General features: G+C 39.0%; 2 protein-coding genes across 2 annotated transcripts in view; one reads left to right on the top strand and one right to left on the bottom strand.

The window, feature by feature from the left end:
• Window positions 1-3,362, top strand: part of STX8 (syntaxin 8) — a 101,562-nt gene extending 98,200 nt beyond the window's left edge. Inside the window, exon 8 of the mRNA XM_083354940.1 lies at window positions 2,957-3,362. Within this exon, the coding sequence (XP_083211066.1) occupies window positions 2,957-3,024 (68 nt within the window). The 3' untranslated portion in view covers window positions 3,025-3,362. The remainder of the gene's footprint in view (window positions 1-2,956) is intronic.
• Window positions 3,363-12,187: 8,825 nt separating this feature from the next.
• The window catches only part of NTN1 (netrin 1), a gene marked incomplete at both ends in the record, with an annotated part of 139,878 nt that continues 127,981 nt past the window's right edge, over window positions 12,188-24,084 (bottom strand). The window contains 1 exon segment of the mRNA XM_083352344.1: window positions 12,188-12,516. Coding sequence (XP_083208470.1) covers window positions 12,188-12,516 — 329 coding nt within the window.

Raw genomic sequence — 24,084 nt, 5'->3', positions numbered from 1 at the left:
AAATGATGAGGAGCAGCCTTGCCTGGTTCTCGGCAAGCTCCCCTCCAGCGTGCAGAATCCCCTCTCGCCTGCAGAACTGAGCGCCCTTTTGCGCGCTTGTTTAGGCATCTCACTCAGCCGTTCCAAAGGCCCTGAAAAAGCACCAAGAGAAGAACTCAGCAGCTTGGCAGGCTCTGCCTCTTGGAAACTTTGTAATGCAGGAGACAGTGCCCACCATTGTGCTGCCTTTCTGCCCTGGATGGGAGTAAAATAAGCTTGAATGAGTGACTCATTTCAGGGGTACATTGATGTTTACATTTGTCTTGCAGGACTTTGCATATTTTCTTTGGAGGCCTAATTTCAGTGACCATGAGAGTAACTTCTTTTTTTATATATATATATACTGTTTTCTTTCACGACATGGATCTCATTTCTTCACCCATCCATTCAGATTAGCACAGCTTTTCCCTCTAGAGGCTTTCCTTCATCCCAGTGATGGATTTCAGCAGTTCTATCTCTCGTGCATTTTTTTGTGTGAATGTTCGCAGAACCAAAATCCAGCCCATAATTGCTTTATGTGTTTTGGATAGCCCTCTTTCTCCTCTAAGAATTCTCTTAGCCAAGTAATTAAGTATGTTTGATCCATTGTCAAGCTGTTGGGATTTTTGACTATTTTGTAAGGATTGGTTTGTCTTTATTCAATCATTTTTTTAAAAGATATTCTCCATTATTAGCTGGTCAGACACTTCAGAAATGAATGGCATCAAATATAGTAAGTAAATGGATTAACATAAATATAGCAATGAAAACGTAAATGAGCTAAAATTTCAAGAAATATTTTAAAAATCAGCGCAGGGAAGCATATTGGAAAACCCACTATCAAAATATTTTTTTCTTGACTAATATACTGTGCCCATTACAGTAGTACATACCATAGAATTATCCATCAAACACAAACATACTTTTATCATAAACAACATAATAAAAGAATGCCACAGGAGTTGGAAATTGAATCTCATAAACCTTATTTTGATAAGTTTTGTACAGTTATATTCCAATCAGTATCCTTGTTGCAAACACCTAAGATTCCCAGACTGGAAAATTATTCCTTCTCACCCACCTTCGGCCTTCATTATTTATTTCCATTGGAGTTAAATAAAGATAGCTCCAATGTGTGTTAATGCTCTAGCTAACTCAGTGGATCAAGTAATATCAATGGGTACAATAAGCTTGAGAGAGTGAGTTTATGAAATGATTGATTGATTGATTTGATTTATACCTATAACTGGTTATAGAAACTTAGTTTATCATGCTGGGTTTTATGTCTTCTCTCCTTTTTATTTTTAAATAAAGCTTTATTCATAACTGGTGTTGGAGCAGGGGATTGTATCTTTAAAGAACTGTTATTTCAACGTACCTAGGTTGTGTTGAGCTAATTTGCCTAAGACACGGATGTCAAATTTGATCATGTCACATGACATATCGTGACATATCACATTTTTTGCCTTTGCGGAGCTGGGGTGGGCGTTTTACACCCCTGGCCTAAGAGGAAAGTAAATGAATGCCCGCTAGATGGCTCTCTTCCTCCCTTTCCCTGAGATCAGAGAAAAATAATGGCGACTGGTCGAGTTTGCAAGTCAGTCATGAGTAATTATTTAGGGATTAGTAGCATTTTGGTCATCGGGAGCAAAGTTTCATTTTGCCAAGTATTTTGGCAAAGTACTTTAACGTTGCTTTGAGTATTATTCCTGGCCTTAGAAAAACTGTATCAAGCCAACTATATGGCTGAAGGTATAGCTTGAATGAGGAGATCAACCCTGACTGCTCTTTAGAAGGCCAGATCCTGAAGCTGAAACTCAAATACTTTGGCCACCTAATGAGAAGGAAGGACTCACTGGAGAAGAGCCTAATGCTGGGAAAGATTGAGGGCAATAGAAGAAGGGGACGACAAGAGAATGAGGTGGCTGGATGGAGTCACTGAAGCAGTAGGCGTGAGCTTAAATGGACTCCAGAAGATGGTAGAGGACAGGAAGGCCTGGAGGAACGTTGTCCATGGGGTCGCGATGGGTCGGACATGACTTCGCAGCTAACAACAACAACATAGCTTGGATATTTCCCCCCCTCAAAATGGTAGAAAATTGTATTGCAAGTTCATCTAAATATGAAACTCTGTAGTATGAAAACAAAACAAAAGGGAGATGGGCTTTTCAAAGTTGACCTATTTAATTTAAAATATTTAAAGAGGAGGAATATGAAAGTGGACGCCATGCATTTTTTAAGGAAGCTCTTCAGCCACTACATACAAAATTATTGCAATTAATAAACATAACTAATAAACTATAACTAGGGATTATAGGTTTATTTAATAATGTCAGGTGCGTGTATTTATACTAATCTTAAATTGCATCTTTATGTAAAATTATAGAAATTAGGAGGGAGACTACTTGCATTTTCCTGTGCCTGGGCAGAAAACCAGAAATGTTGAATTAATTTGTTAAATACTGAGAATTTTTTATGTGGTCTTTTGTGCATATATTCTTAAAATTATGCGTGTGAATGTGTTAGACAAAGATTTTTTTTTATAAAACCTTAACTTCCATGCTTGTGTTTCTTCAGCAAAATTGAAATATACTTATTTCCCAAGAAGAATGTAAAAGTATTTTTTTCTATTGTTATAATATTTTGGGATATAGATTTCTACTTATATTTCATAAATCAAAGAGGAATAAAGAAGAATAAAGAGTTAGCTAATAAAATTAAATCATACACTCATCAGTTGTCAAAACAGGCAACATGTAGAAATGTCTTTGAAATGGCCCCAGAAAAAAATGGTTGATTTGATAAAAGTGAGAAATTAAATGTTGTTTTAGAAATAAATCCATTCTTCTCTAATGGAGTCTTCTTTAAAGTGTATTTATTTATGAGTTTTAAAATAATTACAAAAGATAATTAGTTTTATGTTTTTGGTTTTTTTCAGGAATGATGGTGGTGATCGTATTATTGCTGATTGCTATTGTGGTTGTTGCTGTGTGGCCTACAAAGTAATCAGAGATTATCTCATTTTGCGACTAAGTGTTAATAGTCATCTATAGCAAGGACAACCCCACTTTGTTTTTGGCATTGTCCATGGATAGCTGTTCTTATTCCACTACGAGAGACAGATCCATGCCTGAGCTGCATAAAGGTTTTACAAAATTCTGTATAAAACTTTATATACTCAAGAACATAATTGGAAAAGAAATGACTCACCTGAACTAACTTCAAGGCATAAATTGAAATTAATTTCAAAGAAACACTTTGTCTATAAATACTTCTAATAGTACTAAGTGGAATTTTCTCTTAATCTGCAGTGTCTTATTAAAATATTAGCATTTTCTTTCTTACATTAGTCCCTTATTGCTGAAATATATGGCTCTTCCTGAGAGAATGTCAAAGATTCAAGAGAAACTGCCATCTTTGAAGGGTGAACATCTTTGAAATAAAAAAAAATCCACAAAATTCTTTGGCTTGAGTCAGAAGGCAATTACTATTGTAAAATGGTAGCTGTCAGATATATATATTTTTGAACGAGAAGATAAAGTTTCTGTCCAAAAATGTAGAATCAAACGTATTATATCTGGGTTTCTTTTCTTTATCAAGGTATATTAATAGCAGGGAAGAAAAGGAATTACTGTAAATACCCAGAGTTTCAAAATGTGTTTTTTTCTATATATGTTCTGAAAGTAAATGAAAATTATTCTCTTAGCAGAATTGGCAGGAAAATTACTTTCCTTCTCTCTGTAACTTGCCCTGAACACTCAGAATCTACACTGAAGGATTAGCAGAGCATATTTTGGAGAATTATGAGGGTTGCAAGGGAAACATCCTGTTCCATCAAAATCTTTCTATTTATGCAACACTGGATTAAACCCCAGTCTTAATCCATGTCCATATATTGTTATGTTTGCTATTTATATATTGACATAATAGATAGTAAGCCAGCAAGACTGAATAGAAGCCATTTTAGTTCTATAGGATTCCTTTTTTTATCTTGCATTTTACTTTATTTTGTATCCTTTTCTGCTGGGAATATTTAAAGCCTTTATCTGTGTTCTTGGATATCTAGGATTAATGACATTCTAGCCCATGTAGCATTGATATATGTTGAATAATTCAGATTTGAGAGAATGTGCTAAGAGAGCTGAAGATTTCAGAAGAAAACTATATTAAGAGCCTTATCTACATCTCCAGTAAATGTCTGAAACTCTTTAATAGACTTTTTTGGGTGTTATTTAGTGTTTCAGAGTAATTGGTCTTCCTCATGTTTGACCTAATAGAATTGAAGAGCCATTATTGAATATGATAAAGGTTCATTTTTTAAAAAAAATAATAGAACAAATTGATATATTAATTAGAAAAATAGGATAAAAATCTGCAAATGAAATGTTTGACCAACTAGTATCAAAGGCTACTTTTTCTGTTGCCAGAGGTTTTCACCATAGGGCACCCTTCACAAGACGTTGTCTTTCAATTGTACAAACAAAAATGCAAACTATCATAATATAATTAATTGTATTAGACATGGATGTCCCAAAGGTGCTTTTCAAAAGGCAACTGGACTTTTCATGCCCTGGATGATTGAGAATATCCATAAACATGGATATACAGTACTTGGTGATATCAATTAGAGCAATAGAACGATACATCACAACTGAATTTGCTTTTAAAAAAAGGAAAATTTTATTTTGGGATATATTAATAGCAGCAATAGAGTCTGGTTCCCAGGAAATAACCTGCTCACACTACTCTTCTTGGTCATTCTCCACTTGCAAAAGTATGTCCGTGACAAACTGCATTGAGTTTAGAGGAGACACCAAAGAAAACCAAGTCCCTTGAGGAACATTTAAGGGATCTGGGTCTGTGTAACCTGCAGAAGACCAAGGGGTCATATGATACTAGTCTGTAGTACTGGAAGAGTTGAGAAGGGAAAGGAGCAGACTTCTTTATCTGTAGGTCAAGGCCAGAACCATTGATAGTAGTTGCAGGGATATAGATTCAGCTTGTATATAAAAGGAATTTCTTGATGGTCAGAACTCCCAACTAACGCTATTTATTTATTTATTTATTTATTTATTTATTTATTTTTAATTCCATTTATATCCCGCCCTTCTCCGAAGACTCAGGGCGGCTTACAAGCTTAGCAGTAGCCTTCATTCTATGTATATGCCTGCTTATTAGGGCTTTCGCCCCCCGCCCAAGCGGCATTATTACAAAGTCAGCTTATTGCCCCCAACAATCTGGGTCCTCATTTTACCTACCTCGGAAGGATGGAAGGCTGAGTCAACCTTGAGCCTGGTGGGACTCGAACCTGCACTAATTGCAGGCAGCTGGTGTTACTTAAGGAGGCGTTAGCCCACTGCTATTGCCATTGGTTGCTTTGTGTAGAAGTATAGTTCCCCTTCAACAGAAGTCTTCAAACTGGATCTCGAGTTGTCCCAATTATTTATCCGATCTTTCACTGAGCCAAAGGATTAAAACTAGGTGACTTATGAGGTCTTTCCCACTCTTTGGTGAAAATAAGAGTCAAAGGGAACAGCTTCCTTTTTACAGAAAGATAAGAGGATCCCTTTTCCACTGAAGAATTCTGGTCATTTCAGTTTAGGTTTTCATTATTACGGGAGAAATACACTTCTGAAGCTGGAACAGGTTGGTTTTTTCTGTGTTTATGAATTCATTTGGAGCAAAAAGGGATCTGAGGGACTTGATAGCTTTTAGGTAAATCAAGCACAGAAAAGATTGGCTTGTCCCCTGATCTTCAGCTAAAATTGATTAATGCTGATTTTCCCAAGGGATCGTTCTCCTTGGAGAAAGATGTTTGAAACTACCTCCTCGCTGTGACGTGTGTCTCCTAAATTAAGTGTTGAAAAGAAATAATGCATTTTATGGTGGAATATTTTTCTAATACCGGTAGCATGATAGATTTGTTATAACATATTTAACATCATTGGTTCTATGTAAAGCTTTTAGATATTTTCACACCTTCCCATATTTTATATTCATTTTTATAACAATGCAGTAAATTTAGCCAAGCTGAGAGAAAAGCAGCTGAGTCTCCTGTGTTGAAATGAATTTTGAGCTAAAGACTTTCTGGGTATTTGCTTGCAGAATTGGGAAACACGGTACCCAGCTAATACCAACTGGCCTATTTGTCATATGGAGATTGAGTTAACTCTTTTTTTTCAGGTCAAATAAATAGTGTTTTTAAACTTAAAATGTGTATTGGATGAACAGATAAATCTAAACGAAATTGTGCAGACACATCATTATACAGTACTGGAGTTTGGCACAGCGTGGATGGTAGAATCTCTGCTTCTGATCTAATTAAAGGAACCAGTTGCAAGTTAATAATTTACTGGCTGTTTTCAGAAGAGGAACTCATGTTCCCTCAAAGCTGAAAAGGAAGTGTTGCTTTGTTCATTCTGATGCAACAGAAGAAACTGCCATGAGTAGAAGTTTATAATAGTTTATTTGACAGTTGTCTGAATTTAGTCTTATCAAGTGGATTCTGCACTGTTACATGCTCCATCTGGTTCATTATATGATCCCATCTAACAAATGAAGGTAAATGAAGGGTGGGTAAATAAGAACATCCACAACTTTTTCCCCCACATGTCATTAAATATATTCATATATATATATAAAACCATAATATATTAGTATGCATTGTAAAGAAACATTGTCGCAAATCTATATGCAAAGGTCATAACTAAGCAACATTTACAATTTATAATTATTAACAGGAATAATAGGAACAGAGGAGTATTATCCCTGCATAATGGGGGGGGAGGGAGTTAAGGCGATCAAGGGAACGAACATACAGTGGACCATGGAACAAGGGGAACAAACCTGTATTACTTGTGTCTGAACATTTCAGTTGCTTCTCAGAATGGTTTGTGTTGCATTTCTTTTATTAATGTAGAGCTTGGAATATTCTCAAGAGTGCCTCAAGATTAGAGATTATATCAGTAGTCTTTATAACTCTCTCCCGCCACTCTTTTAAAAATGGTGTAAGGCACCAATTGGTTCTACTGCGGATAGTATATCTCACTGTATGTGTGCTAGTGATACTTTTCCCATCCAGAAAAATAAGATGATTTCCTTAAAATTTGTGTCTTGAAGTTGCAAAGTTGTCTTAAACAATGCAAGGTTGCATTATTTTAGCAGGAGTTTAGGAAGCTTTCCGGCTATTTAAGCCATTGCATTTGATAGAGCACTCTTGCTGTGTGCGAGGCCTAAAAACTTCAGTTGCATTAGGGGGTCTCCTTTTGCCTAACTGTTGGCCTTCAAATAAAATTACCAGCTGAAAACTTAGATGACCCTGGTTATATGCTGTCTCCTGAGAACATATGATTATGTGGTGAGAATTATGCCTCTACAATTAAGTGGCCTAAAATATTGCAATGGGTTTTATTTTATTCTTTTCTGTATTTTTTTTATTTGAAGCTGAAATGGTCTGTTAAATATAAGGAAGTATAGTTGTGTATACAAAGCTATATTTACTGTATATAGAAGTACAGAACAAGCCCTTAATCATGTCAAGATAGACACTATTGAACAAACAAAAGGATTTTTTTTTACTACTGTGGGCAGAATCCGTATTATAATATTTTCTAGAGTATTATATTTTTGATTAATATATAGATTCTGCACTCTAGTTATTTTACATTTTGTACTAATTCTACAATCAGCCTTGATTTTTTTTTTGTACTTCTCCATTTGCTAGTTGATGCAACTATTACATTTCACAGCTTTTTAGAATATTTGTGTTAGAGAAAGTAAGACTTTTTCAACTCTCTGAAAGAGATTAGACACCATGAACATATATGTTTTGTAATCATGTTGAATGTTTATACATAGTGGTTATCAATATTTTAAAAAGCAAACACAAATTGCTTCCCACATTTCTGTATAGGATTACAATAATGTTTGCTGCTTTGTAGTCAAGATCATGGACTTGACAACAAAGGCACTGCCATAAAAACATTTTACCCAGAAAACACCTTGTTAATCTAAGATATTACCCATTTGTAAATTAAGATAAATTTACTTTCTTTTGAGGTGCTGATTATAGGCCAGGCCTGCCTCTCCCCGCCCCCCAAAAAAATCTTGTCTTGAAATGCACACATTCAAATAAAATCATTGCATCAGACTGCCCAACACATTACATGAAAGTTGAGGAACAATTTCTAAAGGACTTTCATGAAATCCTGAACATTACAAGCAAATCAGACAAGGCAATGTACAAGACCATCAAAATTGTTTTTTTTAGGAATTCATGGAAATACATAACTTGTGACATAACTGAATGTAATAACTATTAATGAAAATGAAAATCTGTGATGTGGTTAAACTTCGTATACTGTTAGTAATCTATCTCTCTCTCACTCCAGCCTTATGCTTTGTTCACAGTTCACCCTAGTGCTGTTATAGTTTTGTGGGCTACCTCACAATGCCAAAGAATTATATAAAAACAACAACAACAAATCAAGACTTCTGTAAAGTCCTGACTTATCTTTAATAAGCACAATCTGAACGAAAAATAAATGGAGTCATACCAAAAGCAAAAAAAAAAAAAAAAGGCAAAGCCAAAAAAGCAAAAAACAAAAACAAAAAACTGAATGAGCAAAAATGGCCCAAATCTTTTTTTTTTTTTTTAAAAAGAGAAAACCCTACTAAATGCGGAAAGATACCTCATCACTGCTGCTAATCAGTTTACAATTTGACTCTAAATAGGTGCCTTGTTTTTAGACATCCTAGATAATCAAAATCCAATGCAAAACACCATAGCGTTTTTCCTAGGACATGACCCAGGGGAAAATTTGTTCATTAATTTAATGAACAATGGGTCACCATGGAAACAACTTTGGGTTTCTTAGTAAAATATGTATTGGATATAATTAAATGCATCTTCTTTCACTTATTTTTTTCTATTCATTTCCACATTGCTATCTGGATAGTGGATCTCCTGTTGTTTTGTGCGAGAGTAAAAGCTTGGTATCACTGGCTTTGGGTTCTCTGGCTGCTAAAAACAACTGGGAATCAATCTAATGGTCTTGGCTAGATCTGGTGGGGTGGGTATAAAGTGCTCAGCAGCTACAAGCATACTGTTCTTTCTTTGAGGAACTTCAATAGCAGATACTCCTTATAATTCATTTCTCATAAAGTGGATCTAGAGGCGGTTGATTCTTTCAGAGAACTCAACCTGAAAAAACTAGAGCTATAGAGATACTTTAAAAAACCAAAATGAAACCAATGTTAATTAGTTCAACCCCCTATTAAGAAACTATTGTCAATTCTTGAAGGCAGTGTGCAGCTCCGAAACAGTGTTTAGCCTTTTTTGTTACTCCATCAAAGCTATCAGTATCACATTTCTGTGGTTTTGACAATAGCTTGCCATTTTCTGTAATAATGTTTAAGGTTAAGGTTACTTTTAAGTCTTGCCGAGTGATGTAGAGTTGCCAGTCATATCTTCTGTGTGTCTGAAATGGTGTCTGCACACATTAGAAATATCCAGCTTGCTTTTACCCAATAGTCCTTAGTTTTCTGATTGTAACTACATTGTTTGTGTGTTTGCCTATATATATGAATGCACACAACGTTAATTTTACAAGCCAAAGGCAGGAGTTTGAGCAAAAAATAATAGAGGATTTCAGCTGGCATTACAATGAATACTACAATGATCTGGAAAGTTAATTTTGACAAGCTCAAATATGCTGGATATCATTTCCATATGATGAACAAGCTGTGAGTAGAAAGTTGAGATGTTTTACTTAGGTTAATACAAAAAGGCCCAGCTAAACTATACAGAAGGGGCCTCTATTATCATGAACATCCCTTAGCAGATAAATCAAGATTGGCAATTATAAAATGTTTGAAAGCTGCTACTTCCTAAGAGGCAACTTTGGGAATGCATGGACTGATCTCCATGTGTATCATGATGAGTTGGTAAAAAGGGCCGTATCAAAGAGTGGGATGGAAGGATGTTACTTTCTAATATTTCCCAATGTGTAACATTTCTTGCAAGGAATAGAATTCAGAAAGGAAATCACAGCCATGTATTATGGAGAGAAGTACCCACAATGTAAACTCCTTTCTCAGTTGGTATCCTAAAATGTAAGGCTGATATTTACTTTCATTCCCATAGTTTTATAGACTAAGCCATTTTTGGACTTTCCCAAAAGGTATATAAAACTCCTTCTGGGTTCAAAATTGGAACTGACGAAATCTCTGCTGACAGAGACACCAATGCTGAGAGATTTGTCTGTGTATTTTTCTGTCAGAAATTCAGCTGATAGAAAAAAAGGAGAGTCCAGAAGTTTCTGCGAGTGTGCAAAGCAACTAAGTCAGTCTATTCTCCTCTTTCCCACGAGCAATTTCTCTTACTCCCCCTACCATCTACTTCCCTGGCATCTGGCCATTTTACACTTATTTGTGCTGAAGTTAATTTTATGATAAGTTTATGATAAGTATTGTCAAATACTATAAAACAAGGCAAACCCACTGGAAAATTTAATTAAGAGGATGCTTCCAGGTTTCCTAATGAGCAACATCTTGGGGAAGTTTGAGCTTTGCAGGTCAAGCATCCTGAGTTTACACCTGATCTGCCTATCCAGACAGCCTTCCTGGTTTGCTTGCAGGAGAAGTGGAGGTTGTATGAAGAGAAAACTCACTTCTTGTGAACTTTAATATGGAAGAGAGAGCCCACTGCCAACTTTTCTGTTTAAGGAAGTGCAGAGAAATTTTGTAGAGGAAATAGGGTAGAGTGATTCCCTCATTCTAAATTATAGTCAGTACCAAAATTTACAAGTAAGAAATTAAAGGTACATGTAGTAAGCTCTTTAAAACAAAAGGATTGATCAGCTATGACTCTTTTTCATCTTTATAAGCCATAGTAAAACTTCCTTGATTTTTTCCTCTTCTCTTCATCCATGCATATAGGTAAGATACAAATCTTGACAAATTCAGCCAGCTCATAAGATTATCAGCAGGAACACGCTTGATAGAGAACAGCATTGCTGGACTCCTACATGAGATATTAATGACCACAATTGAGACACACTAATGTAAAGAGATGGAATTTCATTGCACACTTTCATAACGCATGCTTCCATGGTCTGGGAGCTGAAGTATTAACACAGTGTTATCTCCAGAGAAAAATCAGTATAGGATCTGTCCTGTGTAACTTTTGCTTTATGCAGTTGAGATGAATACGGATTATTTATAAACCAGTTATTATTTTTGAGATAACATTTGTTTCATGATTTGATGAATTTAGAAAGAAAGAAAAACTCTCTTGCTGGAGTTGCGTTCACAAATTCAGCACTGCAAGAGGTTTTTCTAAGAAGCCAGGTCTAATAATTGGACCCTTCTTTTAGCTGAGTGTTGACTAGTGTTCTTCTACACATTGCCTACTCATTAGGTATCCATTATTCAACTGTTCCATAAATGCATCCTTCTTCACAATTTTCCATCTTCCTTTCTTTAGGAGTAGATTGCCTTTTTGACACGAGCAGTACGTTTCACACACATCTGTGACTGCTCTCGTTTACAATGACTAGAATGTCAGATTGCACAAGCAATCCCATATGTCCTGTAAGTTGCTGTGTAACAGATGATAGAAGAACCATCCAGCAGACTATTATGCAGTTATAGCCCCGTGATAATTTTTTAGCCAACAATCCCTTTTGTCTATTCCTACCAAGACCAACTGTTTCAGTTTCCTGCAAGTGAAGACATATAAGAGGATAGTTACTGAACATTGTCGTTCTTTTCAATGACAAGCTGGTTGGTTCTTGTGTTTGGACTTGAGAAGTAGTTAATGTGAATTTAAGGCAGTTCATCATCCTTCAGACCAAAATGATTTGGGGGAAAAAAGGGGGGGGGAAAGGAAATCAAATGGGAGAACGGGAAGTAGTAACTGGTCTAATATTTGTTACTATGGTGAGTAGGGATTTACAATTAGTTTTCTCACTAGTTTTTGTGTGGGTTTTGTATTTATGAGGGTCAAAATGGGCATAACTCACAGGTTATTAATTCCTCACTTGTCCTCCCCACCCATTTGCATATAAACTGCAAAGTGAGCTTCTTGCCAGTGTCCCTAATCCCACCTCATCTGCTCTGACTCGGACACGAAAGGATGTGCAGTCTTTTCTTGTCTCTGATCTTTCCTCTAGGCTTTCTTGCATTTCCCCTTCTTTTCTCGTTGCTGGAACTTCCTCAGTCGCCTGGCCCACGTGTCCCTCCACTGTATCACAAGGCTGCTTTTGTCGGCTACAATGCCATTCTGATCTGGAGAGTTCTCATCATGACCCAGTAACAAATATTTCTTCATAGGCTTGATCTTGGGACATTTGCAGGCAATGTCCTTGGAGCGTATCCAGAGGATCTGGTCACCACGCCGTATCCTATTCGCCCCTTGCTTGTAAACAGAGATGATGTTGACTGTGAACTTCCACCATTCTGCAGCTTTCTCTGCTTTCAGGATGTGGATCTGGACAGCTGGAGACAGAAAGTCAAGAGAAAGTCATTTCTTTCATGGATTTTGCAGTTATCCTCAAGATAGTCAAGCACAAGTTACAGTGGAAAGCAAGATTTGCATGTGTTCACCCATTACACAGAAATGCAATGTGATTTCTGTTAGGGTTTTATGTGCCCCTAATGTTTAATTCCTTGTGCTTGGCTGAGGGTCACACATTCAGTTCAAAATGAAAAGTGGTGCTTACTTTAATAATTCAATAATAATTGAATCTGGGTTATTGATTTAAAAACAGAATAGCTCTTTAAATTATTATTTCTGCATTCCTATTTTTAAGAGAGATCATATTAAGATTATATTCCATTTAGAGAGACTATATAGTCTGGGTATAATCTTTGGCTCCAGTGTTCACACAGCATGCTTAGCCTGGTCATTTACACATCTACAACACTTTAAAAATGAATGGTTTTAACTTTTATCTGTGTATGGGTTTTTTTGGGGGGAGGGACATGCATAGGTTGTTCAGATGCAGATTGGCTGGCTGGTTTATGGTTCAGTATGATGTTTGCATCCCCAAAAGGCTTATTCACCAACCCATTTAAGTATTTTATTCATATCTTCCAATGTTTACTAAATCTCTCTTACAGAAGATTTTTTTTCTGTAAATGATTCAATACTTCAACCTGGCTGCCCCAAGCAAAGAATATATTTGAGAATATATGTTCACTCTTTTTCCTCTCTTTGTCATGATCGAGACTTTTCTTCCTACTTTTCCTTCTTTGTGACCTTTGTGATGATGTACTATATATTCCAAGCCTAACAATGATGGGAAGAAATTAAAAGAGAGAAAGAGAGAGAAATCAGACTGTTGTAGCCCAATAAGATGAAAGTGGCCATGGGTAACAAAAGGCATCACTTTCATTTTCAACAAAGAGAAGGGCTGGGCGAGAAACAAAAACTCACCCAAGACTGCCACTTTGTGTTGTTTTGGCTTATCACGAACCAACTCCTGTAAAGAATCTTACATTTGATGAGATTAATAAGCTATCCTATTTTATTTTGAGTAGAAGCTAATTAGAATATCAGAAAATTAAGAAGAATAGATAATAAGGAGGAAGAAGAAATTCGATACTGCAGTGAAATAGAGGGAAGAATTAATCATAAATTAATCAAATAATCTCAGATTTTCAACAGTATCAAAAATAAAACCAAGCAAGCCTGCAATCTAAAGACTCAATGAAACAGTGAAGTATCTCAGAAGAGAACATTGTTATTGCTGTGTAATGATTTGGTGCTGAATTCAGATTGAACTACATTTTGTGCAATTGAGGATACTGCAGTCGTTGGATAGCACTATACTGTATTACATTGTAAGCTGCCCAGAGTCGCTTTGGATGGCGCAAAATTCAATCAGTAGTGAACATGGGCCTCTCCCACACTTGAGATTGACTTCCATTTTCATCTTTCACCTTTCCCTGGCGAGTAACAGTGGCAGCCAACCTCAGACTTGCAGGTTGAACAGCTCCAGCCAGTTCCCAAAGGCTGCAGTCATTTGGAGGCTCTTAGGAGGACCCTGCTTTGACTATGTCAAGTAGCAGGCAGAAGGGCTGACACACAAATGCCAGCAGTGCTCCATCCCAGGAAAGTGTCTCGTGCGCTGCCGTTGATGCCCTCCACGGGATGCCTTGCATGCAGAAGCCGTAGGTGCCTAAATAGTTCACTGGTGAGTGAGAAAAGAGCAGCCACGGCCAACTGCCTGGAAAGGAGGTGAGGAACGGCTGGACCATTCGACGTAGACCTCTGAGAAGCTGCTCTTCCTCCCTCTCCATCCCAGGGGAAGAAGCAGCCTGCTGAAGGGCAGGGAAGCTCTCGTCTCCTGTAAGGGCAGCACGCCTTATCCTAATCTGTCTTTCACCTGCCGACAGGCCTGCTATCTATCGCCTGGTTGCCTGCCAAGAGCTCAAAAGAGGCCTTTGCCTAAAAGAAAACTCCCAAGCTAGCTGGTTAGCAGGGTTGAGAGCCTCTCACAGCAGGGGAAAAGAAGCAGCCACCAGAGATAACTCCATCTGTTTCCATTCATTTAACAAGCTTTTGAGCCTGAAAGTTATCCCGTTCAGTCTCCATCCTGGTAGCAGGGAGAACACATTTGCAATGGCAGTGGGGGTGGGGGGGAGCAAAGAGAGCAAGCAGCAGAGCCCCCCCCCATAAGCAGCTCCACAAGACGCTGCTTTCCAGCAACTCTCCCTCCCTCCCTCCCTCCCCCAAGGCAGAGACCCAAAGAAAGTAAGCGGCTTTTTTTTTTCTTGCCTGGGCTCCTGGGCACGCTACTTCTGACACACAGATTCAGCTTTTTCTAAGTGTATCTTAGATGTGTCCATACTTTCGAGATGGTGGCCAGAAAAAGTTGGGCTTCCCATCCTCCTGGTGTCTTGCCAGCTGTACTGTTCAAGAAAAACAGTAAACAGTTCTAATTTTATTTATTTATATCCCACTTTTATTGTTTCCGTGAATGTTGAAGAAGGAGGGCTTCCTCTTAGGGTAAATTTTGCATTTCTCCGAACGCCAGCTGCATTCGCGGCCTAGGCAGGGCTCCAACTATTATATTCAAGCAAAAGCTATGGGGAAACGGGTGGATTGTGGGTAGAAGAATAAGGAGACCTCAAGGATGATATGTTTTAGCTGAGAGGAGCTTTCTCTCCAGAGAAAGGCTAATATCGGAAAGAAATAAGCAAGATAAACATTCACACACCAAATACTTACAATTTGGGAAAGTTTGTTTGCTATGGTCTTTTATCAACTTTGACCTTCTTGCAAGATTTTTAAAGAATTACTGTGCTGAGGACTGATGCACACCCAATAAATATACTGTACTGAAAGGAGATTGGACCCACATTGGTCATTAATGTGCTACTAACCAACCGCCAGATGGCACTATAGTATTATAGGCACTGAGAAATTGTGACCACAAAATGAAAGAAGCACCACCTACACACATACTAACCCATCGAGATAAAAGTCCTGCTTAATTTTGCTTGTGGATGCCAACAAGATTGTACTTTAAATGGCTTACTTCTTTTCCAGCAAGTTAGACACTATAATGTATAAATAAGAATTCTTAATGGTTATTGTTAGAAGTCATTCTGGATTCAGAATTTTCATCCATTGAAATTTCAAAGATATATTAAAAAAAACCTTCAAAATAGTAATGGGGAAAATGTTCTTTGAATACAAACTATGTCATTTCAGTCTATGTCATTTCAGACTATCAAACTAAACCAAACCTTGGTTTCAAAGGGCTATTTATTTAATTTAATTTAATTTAATATTTGCATTTGTATACCGCCCTTTCCCTGAGGACTCAGGGCGGTTTACAGGGAATTAAAATCGAAACATACAAAAGTTAAAACCAATTAAAAAGCATTAAATTCACCCTGTAGATTAAAACCCCAGTTAAAATTTTCTCCTCAGCCTGGGCCCGAGAGCTCAAAGAGCCAGGTCTTCAGGCCCCGGCGGAATGATCGGAGGTCGGGAGCAGTCCTCAGCTCTACCGGCAGCTGGTTCCAGAGGGCAGGCGCTCCCACTGAGAAGGCCCTATCCCTGGGTGTCACCCGCCGGCAATCTCTCACCGGCGGAACCCTGAGCAGACCCTCCCTGTGGGAGCGCACTGGGCGAAGGGCGTTTGATGCCGGCAGCAGGTGTTCCCTCAAATAACCCGGACCCAGGCCATGTAGGGCTTTATAGGTGATAACCAGCACCTTGAATTTCACCCGGAGGGCAACCGGAAGCCAATGCAGCTCGCGGAGTAGAGGTGTTACATGGGAGTATCGGGAAACCCCCATTACAACTCGCGCGGCCGCATTCTGCACCAGTTGAAGCCTCCGAGTGGTCTTCAAGGGCAGCCCCATGTAGAGAGCGTTGCAGTAGTCCAAACGGGAGGTCACAAGCGCATGAGTGACCGTGCGTAGGGCGTCTCGGTCCAGATAGGGACGCAACTGGCGCACCAGGCGAACCTGTGCAAAAGCCCCCCTGGTCACGGCTCCTATGTGATCTTCAAAATTGAGCCGTGAATCCAGGAGGACGCCCAAGTTGCGAGCCCTATCAACGGGGGGTAACACCTCACCCCCCATCGTTAGAGGTGGAATAACTTGGTTAACCCGAGACGCCGATATGCACAGCCACTCAGTCTTGGCGGGATTGAGACGAAGCCTGTTTCTCCCCATCCAGACCTGAACCGCCTCCAGGCACCGGGACATCACGGAGAGGGCATCACTGGGTTGGTTCGGGGTGGAAAGAAAAAGTTGGGTATCATCAGCGTACTGGTGATACCCCACCCCAAAACCACGAATGATCTCGCCCAGCGGCTTCATGTAGATGTTGAACAGGAGGGGCGAGAGAACCGACCCCTGAGGGACTCCACAAATGAGAGACCTCGGGGCGGATCTCTGCCCTCCTGTCAACACCGACTGCGAGCGGCCCTGGAGGTAGGAGGAGAACCACCGTAAAACGGTGCCTCCCACTCCCAGCCCCCTGAGACGCTGCAGCAGGATACCATGGTCGATGGTATCGAAAGCCGCTGAGAGATCTAATAGGACCAGGACAGAGGAGCAACCCCTGTCCCTAGCCCTCCAGAGATCATTCACCAGCGCGACCAATGCCGTCTCCGTGCTGTGTCCAGGCCTGAAGCCCGATTGGTACGGGTCCAGATAATCAGTTTCCTCCAGGAACAGAGGGAGCTGATGCGCCACCACACTCTCAACAACCTTCGCCAGGAAGCGAAGGTTGGAAACTGGACGATAGTTGTTTAAAACAGCCGGGTCCAAAGCAGGCTTCTTGAGGAGGGGTCTCACCACCGCCTCCTTCAAGGCGGCAGGGAAGACACCCTCCTTCAAAGAAGCAGTTATTACTGCATGGAACCAGCCTCGTGTTCCCTCCCGAGCCGCATAAGCTAGCCAGGAGGGGCACGGATCCAACAAACAGGTGGTGGAGCTCAGTCTCCCCATGATCCTGTCCACATCATCAGGGGAAACAGGGTCGAACTCAGTCCAGATAACGTGCTCAAGACCGCCTGATTCCTCCACATCAGACTCTGCCCAGTCAGAGTCCAAGCCGGTCCGGATCCGAGCGATTTTGTCCGTCAGATGATGACTAAACTCCTCGGCTCGTCCCTGCAAGGGATCCTCCCTCACCTCCTGGTTAAGGAGGGAGCGAGTCACCCTAAACAGGGCGGCCGGGCGATTATCTGCGGACGCGATAAGGGCGGCAAAGTAGTTAGACTTCGCCGTCCTTATCGCCGCAAGATAAGACCTTATGAAGGTTCTTAACTGCAATCGGTCGGATTCGGATCGGCTGGATCTCCAACCGCTCTCTAGACCTCGTCTCCGACGCTTCATCTCCCGGAGCTCCACAGAAAACCATGGAGCCCAACGGGATCTGCGCCGAGTCAGAGGTCGCATGGGTACAACACAGTCGAGTGCCCTGGTGGCAGCCGTTTCCCAGGCCTCCACCAGAGCATCGACTGGGCTGTGGGTAAGGGTGATAGGTATCGGCCCAAGCGCCCTCTGGAATAGTCACTTGGAATACCTTCCCATCAATTCCAATGTGCACAGGTTTAAAGCTGTCCGATTAATCTCTATTGGTTCTTAGCAGCTATTCTAGTTCCTATTATTGGCAAGCCCAGAGGCATTTGGAGTGGGGCAGCATAGACATTTAAATCATAGTAAAAATAATGTCCACCCTCTTTGTAGCAACAATCATCAATAATTTTTTAATCTTTGAAATGGGAACAGTTTTATATAGTTTTCTTTTGTTTCGTTTAAATTTAAACATCTTCAACATAGCTTTTGCAATTGTGTGATTCATTTTGTCATTGCCTTTACGTGGTTTTAACCAATTTTGCTGTGCTCCCTTCCCCTGTGGCTTATGAGCATCCTGTCAGAAGCTGATCTGTCACAGAGATTTCCCACATTACACTCAGAGGCATACAGCGGGAAGAAACTGTGCTGTAGTTGTCACCCTTGGAAAATCCTCCTAGCACAAAGCATAGCTTTACCATATTACAGTATATGTTTTGCAGAAGAGTTATTAGAATAGCATATGTTTTTCTTTCTCTCTGCATTGCTATTCCCAGGAGTTTTGGGCTAAAACATGGAACACTTTTTTAAATCTTTTGAAAACCTTTTTTATTTTATTTTTTCCATGGACAATTGCCTTTCAACAAAGAGGATGACTAACCAGAGTCTTCATGAAAGAAGGATTTTTCCAAAGAAGTTTGCAACTAGGGTGGTGATCTCACCTTTTGGTTAGGAACCCTTCCCCTGCAATTTACCCTCTCTTTTTTTTTTTTTATAATTCCATTTATATCCCGCTCTTCTCCGAAGACTCAGGGCGGCTTACAAGCTTAGCAGTAGCCTTCATTCTATGTACATGCCTGCTTATTAGGGCTTTCACACCCACCCCCAAGCGGCATTATTACAAAGTCAGCTTAATTGCCCCCAACAATCTGGGTCCTCATTTTACCAACCTGGGAAGGATGGAAGGCTGAGTCAACCTTGAGCCTGGTGGGATGTGAACCTGCACTAATTGCAGGCAGCTGGTGTTACTTAAGGAGGCATTAGCCCACTGCTCCACCAAGGCTCTTGTGAGCACACCTAAACATGTACACTCTTACTTACACACACTATTTTTTCTTAATAAATATAAGAATTAACTGGTGGGAAGGCAATGCTTCTTGCTAGGTTCTCACTGGTATTTTGTGAAATGAAAGTTCCATTGGACTGTCTGTCTCAGAACCAAAGTAAAATGAAATCATCTTCAAATCAAACTTTACTCCTGGTGGCTTCATGTAGATACCCTTACAGTTTTCTTGACAACAATGGTCCTTCACTACCTTCTTCAGTTTGTTAGTTTGTTTATTTTACATTCTAGTTCAGTCAACCTCTCAGACTTGTCTACAGTTCTGGAATATTTGGTGAGGGCTTGCTAGACTTGAGCCTGCAGAATGAGATAAGGCATACTCCTGTTGGATGACTAATTTCACCAAAAAGATGTCAGGGTCTTTGGAAATAAATCAAGGTGCATATCTGCCTGAAGTACTACAATTTCATCTGCCTAGAATAGAAAGTAGAAATGTATGCATGCTGGCCTACTCAAGTTTAAGTGAAAGAGTGAAGTAGAATGGAATAAACAATGGATCAGCATTAAGAGATTAAAGACCCCAGGAAACTTAAACTTTCTCTTGTCTTTCTCAATCTGTATATAGCATTACACAAACCAGTTAAGGAACACATAGTCTCCCTATATTCCTTTTTTGGGGGAGGGGGATAATGACATCTCAATTGAACAGGTGTTAATGATTCCCTGGGATACCAAAGGTGTCCCCATATGCCATTGCATTTAGCTTGAATTGAAACTTCTGCTTTTGATTCTTCGTATTGCTGTTTTTAAATTAACCATCAGTTATTTCTGTGCAGATCAAAGATGGAAGAACTCCCACTACTCCACCACAATAGTATTTCATTGTTGCTCATGGTTTGAGTGCCCTGTATTTAATTCTACCTGTCTTTAGTAGAATTTTTAGAATTGATTTGAAGTACATATGCAGTTTGTGGCGGTTTTCAGTTTATATCTCTTTTTTAACCAGTTAAATTATTAATAAAGGTGAGTATATATATGCACTAATAGTAAAACATGCCTTTTCTTCAAAATTGATGAGAATGTGTAGCTGAGAGTCCTATAACTAATAAATGGGTTGTTGTTTTTGTTGCTGTTGGTGGTGGTGGTGATGGTGAAGAAAGAGGTCCTTTGCATAATCCCTGTCCTGGTGCTTTCTGATGTGTTTGCCTGCATCTTCCAGGAATCCCATGCCCATTCATCATGGAAAAGATGATCAAAGGACCCTTTCTCCCATTGATAAATTAGAAGGAGGCAGTCAAGTGGGGAGAAAGTTCTCATCCTTTCTCCCTTTCAATTTTGCCTTCGTGGTGACCACAGGGAAGGGGGCAGGATGGACAGTCACACAGATCCAACACTATATGAGCTCTTAAAGTTGGAAAGCCTACAAAGTTCTTACCGTTAAAAGAAGAAAAATGATCCAAACTGAACGATAACAGTTGTTCAGTTCAGCTACTTGAACTTTTTTTTTTATGGAAGCAAGTTGAATTGTTATGTCTCACTCATGCTAAAAATGACTAGGTGATTTAGCACTTCATGATTGGGGGGGAGGGGGGATAGTTTCTTGACACCCATAATCAAAACTCTCTCTAGTCTTCAAAGATTAATAGCTTGTACTTCAAGTCTTGAAGTTTTGGCGATCCTCAATCCAAGGCAATGGCAAAGAATCTCACTGGAACTGTGTTTAATTCTAGAATTTTCTATTTGTTTTTGCACTGGTATTGGATACAGCTGGTAAAAAAAGGAATCATCTCATGAGAGTCAGACAATATGCTTACAGTTCCAAAATACTTGAGTGAGCTGCAAAAGGTGGTAAGACTTTCTGAGGAGTTAGTCTGTCAATGGGTTAGGGTTAGGTCTGTCAATGGATTATTGAGTTTGCTATTTTAAAAACTATGCATAATAACAAGTCTTTCCGTCTCTCCTCCAATCCTGCTATGACTTCGTAAAGTAAAGTAATACTTAGCTATGCATTAATTTTTCCCATAGACTTTCCAAAGCTAGGAGCTCATTTTCCTCCTGTCTTCCTGCTGTAGGTAAGCAAAGCAATTCATTTATCTCAGAAGTAAACCAGTGTTGGGGTGTGCCAAAATAAAGATAGTTTGGAATTAAATTCTCTCTGAATGTTCCCGGTCCTAAATATTTGAACAAAATATAATTTTTCTTGTGAAACTTGAAATATAACTAAGACAGAGGGTTTTCCTTTTGATTTTGTTTGCTTTTTGAAAAATATCATCATCTTTGAATCAGCAAATTAAAAGGACATTAAGCTAGTTGTCTAGATGATAGCACCACAATTCAGCACATAAGGGAATAGCCATGTTCAATCTAATTAGGGCTTTTTAGGATATTCAGAGCTGTTATCATAAAGTTCAAGAAAACAGTCTTCTAATTGGCTTCCTGCTGGGAAATCCATAAAAAAGTCTTCATTGTCCTTCTCGGTAACCTATTCTGCAGTTTCGCAGCTGGACTTTTTCCCTCCCCTTTTTTTAATATTGTGTCCTCACCTAAAAATATGATTAGAAAAACTACCATGCTACAAGCACATAAAAGTGCTGTCAGGAGATTTTGCTTATAATAAGCATAAGGTCTGGGTAGATTTTGCATTTTTAAAAAGTCTGATTAACTTGGTAGGTTTTCACATGTTCATTCTACTAGTGTAGAAACCAGGATCACCAATTCCTCCTCTTCTTCCCTATATACTGATCCTCTGGTTGTAATATAAAAAACTTTATATAGATAGATCTTATAGAGCCACTCTTATGAACTCTAGACTGTATGGCTACTATTGAAAGATGTTGGGCAATACAGTCAAACATCTGGAGGGCCACCTTACAGTTCTTCCTTGTTTAGATGCCCATGCTAAATTTATTTGCAGTTATACAGAATGCCAACGATACCATGGATATCCCTTTAAGAACATTTATTACTTCTTTTACTCTGCGACCCTGGCATATTCATAAAAAAGGAACAACATAATTTTCTCATCCACTGACATATGTCAGAAAAATGCACTTCTGCTTGTTTCAGTGACGTTAAAAGCTAAGTTCAGCTTAATTTTAGTTTTAGAATAGGAAAGCTTTGTAGGATAATTTAAAGTGCCAGAGTGAAATCACAAATAGTTTAGAATCGGTGTATGGCATAACAAAATCATTATGGGCTGAAGTGAAAAGGACTGCCATTCCGCAGTTAGGTAAGTGAGCCTTAAAATTCTGTGGAAATCGAGGATATTCTCTACTTACTGGGAAGAAAACTGACCCAGGTTTTAAAATAATTCCCACAAAATGAAAGAATAAAAAAAATATAGAGACTAAAAGTCTTGGCAATGTCAATTCTGCTCACCTTATCAACCTAGCATTGCCAGCTTCAGATGGAACTAGTCCTAGTGATTTTCACTCCACCAGAGTGGAGTGATACATGTGCAGATGTTTATGCATAAATATGTTTGTGTGCATATACCAAAGGTTCTAAATCAGTGCAGGGCAAGAAATAAAATGAATTGTTTAATAGCTGCATATTAAGGTGACTTGACTGTACAATAAGATACAGCGTTGATAGAATTATTGGATCCCTGTGTTCATATAGCACACACACCAACCATTCTCATGCAGAGAAATATATGATATGAAAACACATGAAGAAGAAGATGGGGAAAGGGGAAAGCATAGGAAAAGGAAGGCGGGAAAACAAAATGTGTTATGGGAAGAAATATCAAAAGATGGAAAAAGAGAGAGAGAGAAATGACACATTAAAAAAAGGCTTAATCTCACCATGCAAGACCCTCACCAAGCAATGACTAATTTAAGGAAACCCACAGTTTACTAGCCATGTCTGCAGTAACCAGCAGCTTCAACCACTGGATTTTTTTCATCAGTGTTATTTATTTTGCTTTTCATTGAATTGTTTTCCATTGACTTAAAATTGCTTGGGGGGAGGGGAGGGAATAACAAAAACAATAATTTGTTATATATAACATTATATTATGACACATACAGCTACAAAAGAGTCATTCCTTGAAAATGGAAAAGCCTTGTGCTTGGTTCAGAACTGGGGAACGATTTCTTCATCTGTAGGGTAAATAAAGGAATTTTTTTCCCCAAGTTAGATTATATGTCTCTAACAAATGGTGTGTGGTAATCCTAACTTTAGGTTCAAGGATAAAAGCCTTGTTGCATCCAAAGGTATATGAATTGTACTAATGGAAATAAACTGTGAGTAATAGAATGGGTTACCCCACTCTATTGATTTTTATATCGCCTCCAGAAGTATCAAAATAGTTGATAGAAAGAAACGTTCATTTGCTGCAGCCCTACTATTGTTTCCAAGGTCAGGCAAATGGGTGCAAAAAAAAGGTATATGGGTTATGTAGAAGAGAGTCAAGGCAGAGTCAGGAATTAACCAGCTTCTGCTACTTACTCCTGGTGCAAATGTTAAGAGTTTTTCTTTGCTGATGCTTTGCTAGAACAAACTAAAGTTGGCAATCATATGAAAATTGGATATTGTGCAAGCTGAGTGTTACTAGAATATGTGTAACAGATAACAAGTTCATATATCTTAATATTTGTATTTATATGTTCATATGCCTCCATCTGTTCCACTGAAACCTCAAGCAGTTGACACAGATAGCCTTTCATCTTGCAACTTCGCAAAAGACATTGAAACCAAGGATTTGTGGCTTTAACAAACCTCTTTCCTCTTACCTTGAGGATGGTTGTATTGCCCTAATTGCCAAATCCTGTGATTATATAGTAATGAGATCAGTGCTGTCCTTACAGTAGTAAAGTGGGTAAAGTTAAGTGACTAATGGATACCTCGAATTTTGCTTTCCCTTCTACTAATAGCTCAGCTGCAAGTGGATATATATCCATCAAACTATCCCCTTAACATGGGAGGGACTGCGAAGGAGGTATGATTAGAAAGAT

Source organism: Vipera ursinii (assembly GCF_947247035.1).
Source record: "Vipera ursinii genome assembly, chromosome: 2".
NCBI classification, from domain to species: Eukaryota; Metazoa; Chordata; class Lepidosauria; order Squamata; family Viperidae; genus Vipera; species Vipera ursinii.
Note: the sequence above shows the minus strand (reverse complement) of the source record. Positions and strands in the feature narration are given on the sequence as shown.